General features: G+C 38.5%; 1 protein-coding gene across 1 annotated transcript; it reads left to right on the top strand.

Annotated features, from left to right (window-relative positions):
- Positions 1 to 2,914: 2,914 nt before the first annotated feature.
- hbae4 (hemoglobin alpha embryonic-4) lies at positions 2,915 to 6,670 on the top strand. Its single transcript, XM_010774677.1, has 3 exons — positions 2,915 to 3,299; positions 4,476 to 4,680; positions 5,878 to 6,670. The coding sequence occupies exons 1-3, from the start codon at positions 3,208 to 3,210 to the stop codon at positions 6,004 to 6,006; spliced, it is 426 nt and encodes a 141-aa protein (XP_010772979.1). The 5' UTR covers positions 2,915 to 3,207; the 3' UTR covers positions 6,007 to 6,670.
- Positions 6,671 to 7,422: the final 752 nt, after the last annotated feature.

Here is a 7,422-nt window from a genome sequence, read left to right as displayed (position 1 = left end):
AGTCGTCAGAAAATAAGTATTAAAGTACTGATACCAGAAACATGTACTTAAGTACAGTAACAAAGTATTTTACTCCACTACTTCCCACCTCTGCTTATGAGCGTTAAAGCGAGAATGCTGCATGTACGTATGTAGGAGGGGAAGGGGGTCTTGCAAGGTCACCATATTAACTGCTGAGCTATCTGGAAGTGATATGGCGACTTCGCTGGCACTGACTAATTTCTCTTTCACAAACACCCCTTCTTATCTCCTGCCTTATTGCCCAGACGACCTCAGATGACTTTCTGCCCGTGAAAAACACCATTTGTGGTTTCTGCAGCTGCTTGAAATGCAAACAATCAAGGAAACTGTCCAAAAAAAAGTTAGATATATTCATAACCAGGGCTGATCGAATGAAAGGAAGATGTATTGATTCTTCTTTTCTGTTGATATAGTTTTGCATTTATCTTTTAAAATCATGTCTTCAAACTCGTTTATTTGTATTAATTCCAGTACTATAAAAGCTTTTAGATTGTAAGGCATTATATTTAGTCTTTGAATAGTCCACGTGCAAAAATGTTCCATGCTGAATCAATATTGGGGAACATTGGGTAACAGCCCTGGATCCCCAAAAACCCAAAAGGCTCCTAAAGCCTTTACTCAAAGCTTCACTATGTGGCATTTAGTACGTGATAATCTGATTAAACTCTAAACGTGTTGGGAAATATTTGGCAGATTTATTGATATTTAAAACGGATAAATCCTGTCACCAACATATTGACCCTGTCTGCCTTACGGATCTTGGGCATGAAGGTTTCTCTTCAAATGTGCAATAAAAGACAAATGATGTGCTATAGCAGATATAAAGGGAGGCGTGTGGTGCAGTGGGTTGTGCGTTGGTGTTCGGATCAGGGGAGCACAGTTTCAAACCCCACTGCAGTCCGCATGTCGTTGTGTCCCTGGGCAAGACACTTCACCCCAAATTGCTCCTGTGGGGATTGCCCACAGTATTGAGTATGTAAGTCGCATTGGATAAAAGCATCTAACAAGTGACATGTAATGTAATGTAAGCTGCTGTATCTGATGCAGGCAGGCCTCATGCCCCCTGGCCCTGGACCAGCAGCTTATGGTGCAGCAGATAACAGCTAAACGGCTCCTGACTCACTCATTTAATACGTTAATGCAGGGGTGGGGAACCTGCGGCCCCCGGACCGTATACGGCCCGCGAGACCATTTGGTACGGCCCTCGAGGTAATTTATAAACACAAAAAAAAGAAAAAAAAAGAAAAAAATGAAAGAAATCTAGACCGCAAAAAAATTAAACAAGCGAGTGCCTGTTTTTCCTGGCAAGGTCATGGTCCTTGAACACAACACGAGCCTAACGTGTCATCACGTGGTATATGTTTCGTCTGACAGGGGTGTATTTCTGACGGAGAGCACCATAACACCGCTCCGGCACTTCCAAAAATGTCAGTACCCATAAGGAGCCGTACACATGCCGCAGTTTCTGAGTGGCTGTGTCTTTAGTTGAAAGCCCAGTGGCGATCTGTTCTTCTGTCATACTGATCATACAGTCAATAACTTTGTTGTTATTAGCATCTGGTTAGCTAGCTATGCTAACGAATATAAGAAGCTTTTTCTTCAACCAGTCCACTTGGATAGGAAACTAATTACATTTGCATCTTGTGTCCAAATCTTTCTGTTTTGGTGGTCATGCCACAACCGTGCACGTGAATGCATGCACGAGTCATGGTAAGATATCTGGATTGAGAGGTTGCTTTTTCTTTGCACAGCATGAAAGAAAGGCCAAATGAATGGGCAGTGATTTTAGTATTTTTAAGCAGAGGTCAATCATTTGTACGGCCCTCGGAGGGTGTTGGAAAAATGTAAATGGCCCTTGAGAGGAAAAAGGTTCCCCACCCCTGCGTTAATGTCTTGTCAACTGGTGCAATAAGACACTTTAAAAGGGGTGACAATACAAGGAATAGAATTGCAATACCCTGGTAAAGGAGAGGATTTGGGCTATTCTCCATAACATGTCTTGTTTCAGTGGAAAGGCAAAGCATCCAAAAATCACATTCAGGTGCTTAATTTACTAACTTTTTCAATATGCATATGAGTAATCTTAAATTAACCAAATGTGAGGAATAGATAATGCCTCTTTTGCAAAATTGTAATTTCTTGTAATACAAAAAGTGCCTCAATGCAAACAATCAACGGGGAAAGTTTCATAGTGATATCTTTTAGTTCTACATTTGACCCTATTTACTTGTTTAACTCTCCCTTTAAGAAATATAGAAAGACATGTTGGAAGTTGGCCAACAGGAAGCCATTTGCTCTCCATTGGGAAACAATTGAATTATTATTATTCACTTTCACTTTCATAATTAAAAAGAAACCACTCTAGAGAAGATACAGCAGCTAAACATGTTTGAATCCCCTTAACCTGTTAAGCCCCAAGCCTGTTTTTCAGGTCTCAGGCTCGAAAATGACATTCCCAGAACAAATGACCATATCTTCACTTCTAAAAGGGGAAAATTAATAATCTTTTTTCTCAAAGCAAGGTTACATCTGTGAGTTGGATGTAGAAGTGTCAGAATTAATATAGATGTTTTTATTTTTAAAGTAAATTCAGATTGAACATAGTAAAAAAAATGTAAATTATAGTGTCCGTCTAAAAAAGAAAAATTACTTATAGTGAAAACCACCCTTGAATGATGGGACAGTAGACTAGCTTTAGGAAAGCTTTAGGAATCCAAACTCTAACATATAATTAGTACCCTGCATCAAGATTGATGCAAAACAAGTGAAATTTGATCTTTTTAGCGAGATTTAGCAAAACAAAACCACTTCTGGGGTCATTTGGGTGGATTAGCAGCCACACTAATGTTATGGTAGAAAAACCTCCAGAGTGAATTATGTGGAGCAGCTGATAGCGCAGAGCAGTCCCCACCCTGCCTGTCTGCACTGATAACACGGAGCAGAGGATCAACACAAACCTTCACCATCACTCTTCAGCTTTAACCACAGAAGGATTTGTTTACTTTTACTCTCTATCCGGTTCTGCGTTTCTTCCCGTAACGTCGTTAAATTGGCGATACAATGGTCGATTAACGCCTTTTACGCACACCATCGTTGCACGTTTATTAAATCCGAAGTGCTCCGCTGCAAAGTCATTGTACTTTCAGCTAAAGTGAATATTTGTAAAGTTCAATGCAATAGGCTGCGATGCTGTCAAATAAAGAGAAAATGCTCATTGCAGAAATATGGGAAAGTCTGACTCCTGTGGCTGAGGAAATTGGAGCAGATGCGCTTCTCAGGTAGGTTAACACTTCGAAATATAATCTGCGTGTGAACTGAATGGAAATACATGTCATTTTATCAACTGAGTAGTAAAATAATTGTTACCTAACATGGAAAACTGGACCCCTCCTCCACATAGGTCTGGTGTGTGTTCATGAATGTAAAGGCTTCCTAAGAAATGTTTTCTCCATTTTGTAAAACATAACAGTACGTTTGCCTCTACAGTAGCCATTTCTATAATGCCAATGTCTATAATCCATTATAAACATACTTGTGTACAAGGTGTTATAGTCTGCTCAAAGCCCTGCATGCTTATAGTTCAAAGCACTCATTAATATTCAAATAAGTTATTCATAAATGTTCCTAATGCTTCATAAAGTATTATCATATTAAGTGCCTATGATAATTATTATAACTGCTGGTCACTCATATCATTAGTGTCTTAAAAGCTGGCAATAAAAAATCCCCGTTCCATATTCAGTGATTTAAAAAATATACTTGATGTACAACATGAGGTAAATTATATGAATTTGTTTGCCTAAAAGATTTTGTATAGTATGAAAACGACTAGTCCTTTGTTTTATTTTTTGTTGAGTTGAGTTCTTATATAATATCAAAGGCTTTCCATTTATTTTAAACCAAGAGAAACCTGTAAAATCTTTAAATCAAAACTCATGGTATGTTCCATTCGGTCAGCGGATATGGCGTCATATCCCCTTTGAGCAATGGTCAGGTTGTATTGTCTGTCAGAAGCTGTCATTCATTTACTTTCTTCCAGTTTTAAGTAATACTTCAACAAAACACTGTTTCCATCTTGCTTGTTTTTTAACCTTTTGTTTTATCCTAATAAAGGTTTTTAGTCAGGATGTCTGGATCTTAAGTAACCTTAAAATCACGCTAAGAAAATGTTGGATTAGCGGGATTTCTAACAACTTGGTCAACAACCTGAACCTGCTCTATTTAATTGTTTTTCATTATTTTTAATCACTAACTCCATTTTTTTCGGAGAGCATTTAACGAATTATTGAACAAAGAAGTAATCCTTATCAGGAGATGCAAACGTTAATGACGTCAATGGACCCAACCAAAATCTCAATGTTGCTATTGTTTTGATTCAGAGACCCCTAGTGGTAGAAAAGGTGCCTACAATGTGAATTATTGTAATACCACTAACATTCCCAATCCCTCCTCAGGATGTTTGCCTGTTTCCCGGGAAGCAAGACCTACTTCTCCCACTTGGACATCAGCCGTGGCTCGCCCCACCTGCTCTCTCACGGGAAGAAGATCGTTCTGGCTCTCGCAGAGGGATCCAAAGACATCAGCCAGCTGACCGTCACCCTCACTCCTCTGCAGATCATGCACGCCTACCAGCTCCGGATAGACCCCACCAACTTCAAGGTACCTGTGTGTTAGAAGAATATCACTCCTCACCGGCTTGAGCTTCAATAATCAGGATCCATGTATTTATGATCCTCTCAAGAATGGAAGTAGTCATCACATACAGAGCATCAACTAGTTCCTGAACAGTGTCCTTCACATGCTGATATCCAAGAGAGGGAGATACACAGTCACAAGATGCAGGAATACCGGTTCAAAGCAGTTTATTAATGTTTAGTTCAGATTAGCTAAGGCCTGCGTAAGCAATAAACATGACAGTCATATGTCTATCTCCATAGAGGCTGAATCATCATGTTAATCGTTGGAACATAGCTATCATATGTTCAACACAGTGTCTCATAACAAGCTTCTTCTTGGTAATCATACATCCTGTCATGTACACAGCTACGTAGGGCCTTTGTTATCATGTGCTACTCTGATATTGAAGGAGTACATTCACTATTTTTCCAACAAAGTGCTATTAATCAATTATACTGAGAATAATGAATGGTTCTTTATTTAATTAACAGTTGCTTATTAACAGTGATGGAGGAAGTATTCAGAGCCTCAGCATAAGTACATTTAGTACTGATTTTCAAAACATTTCGCTGTGGAAGTACAATCAGGAAAATGTACTTAATGTAAAATGCAATTGTAGTCAGTACGAAAGGGTTGGGTTAGGTTAGGGTTAGAGTTAGAGTTAGGTTAACCCTAACCTAACTGATATATTTTATTTATTATATCACTATAACATAACTACGCATGCACTAGTGTGAAAGCAAGATATAGCTTTGGATTTCTTTAGTTGGTGGAGATATTTTTTTTTTACCATTTTGTACAGGACTGCAGCTAATGATTGTTTTTATAGATTAATACGCTATATATAATTTTTGCTCTGCCAAATCAATAGTTTGTTTTGTAAATATTCAAAGAATTGTGGTTAATACTGTGACATTTAGCTCGGAGCCCAACGTAACAACCACAAAAAGTCCAAACTAAAACATTTTCCGTACATATCAAACTACAACTCTTTGCCCCGTTACTCCTGTGCTTGAAAATGGGAAGTGCTTAAGTATTTTCCATATAGTTTATATTTATACTTAACTCTGAACAAACTTCTCTTCTATTGATATCCAAACATGTTGCCTTGATTGTTTCTTGATTGATTTGGCCCAACTAGATTGTTTCATGACTAACAAGCCTCTCCCTTGTCTTCAGCTCTTGTCCCACTGTATGCTCGTCGCCCTGTCCTGTCACATGCGCGATGACTTCACAGCGGTTGCACACGCAGCGATGGACAAGTACCTGTCAGCTTTCGCAGCCGTGCTCTCCGAGAAATACAGATAAGACCCAGGCCCAGTCGTGTGTTTGTAGTATATATAAAAACATTTATGATGTTGTATGATGTGATATATTTATATATGTGTAGCTGTTTCAATGCAATATTTTATAATAATACAAATGTGCAATTAAAATGGTCCCTGTTCTGTTGTATGACGACATAAAGTCCACGCACCAAAAAGTTGTTTTGAGTTATTATTTTACGTACACACAACATATATGTGTAATCCAACTAAAAATACTTTTAAATATTTGTTGCATCTCTTCGTACTATACTAGCTTGAATGGAAGCCAAGGGTGATCTGAAACAAAATGAATTCATGCATTTACAATATTATTTAGAAAACTATAAATTGACATATACTTGAACTTAAAATGTGTAAGTTATACCACAGTCCAGCATACAAGACAGTACCTGAATAGCAGCACACATTTACTGTATACTACAACGGAACCACCATTATGATAAAATGCTATCCAAACATTTATTAGCAGATACAAAAGTCCACTGATTACAAAAAATATTAAAACAATTAACTGATTTCAAGTCTATTTTTAATCCAGACCAGTGGGTTGCGGTAATGCATTGATGAGTTTATAACTATAACGAATACAAAATAGTAAGGATGTAACGATACCAAAAACTCACGGTACAATAATATCGCGAGAAAAAGTCCACGGTACGATATTTATCGCGATATTGAATTTTTTTATTTTATTATTTATTAAATAATAAATCTGATCTGGTCGGTGATACAGCGAGACACAGCGAAACTCATCCTGAGCACACACAAACACTCACAGCCGAAGTAAAAACAATAAGTGTGGCTTGATATTGAGTAAGAAAAAGGTTTATAACGCTGTGAGAATGGGTCTGCAGAGAGCATTTCTCCGCCATCCCAACTCGTCTATTACCAGCGTTCAGGGAGCTCTATGCAAGTCAATGGGACGCCCTGTTAGTTAGCCAAGGGATCCTGGTGTGTGAGGTGCTCCAAGGATTGGTCCATTTGGGCCAATCCGGTCATTTGTTGTTGATGTGGGTGTTCACACGTCACAGAACCCAGGAAGCAAACAATGGAACGAGAGACATCTCCAACAAGGCGTTCTGGGGCAGCATAGACAGGTCTTCTCTGTGTTAGAGTTTTACTCACTACAGGGTGTGCTTTGAGGGTTTGTGACTCTGCAGACCGTTTACATGCATAAAAACCTTCATAACACACAAGGGGACGGGTAATAACCAGAAAAGCATGACATGGGCCCTTTAATGTTAAAGTAATACATTTATCTTGGTATTATATCTAAATGATATGGTTTAACAGATCTGGAAACGTGGGACCTTAAGTATTGTGTAAACAAATTTAAAGGAATCACGTCTCAGTCATGACTGTTAAGAAAGACTCAAAACTGGACCCTCTGTGTCCG

Source organism: Notothenia coriiceps, unplaced genomic scaffold, assembly GCF_000735185.1.
Source record: "Notothenia coriiceps isolate Sejong01 unplaced genomic scaffold, NC01 NC01_scaffold00014349, whole genome shotgun sequence".
Classification (NCBI taxonomy): domain Eukaryota; kingdom Metazoa; phylum Chordata; class Actinopteri; order Perciformes; family Nototheniidae; genus Notothenia; species Notothenia coriiceps.
Note: the sequence above shows the minus strand (reverse complement) of the source record. Positions and strands in the feature narration are given on the sequence as shown.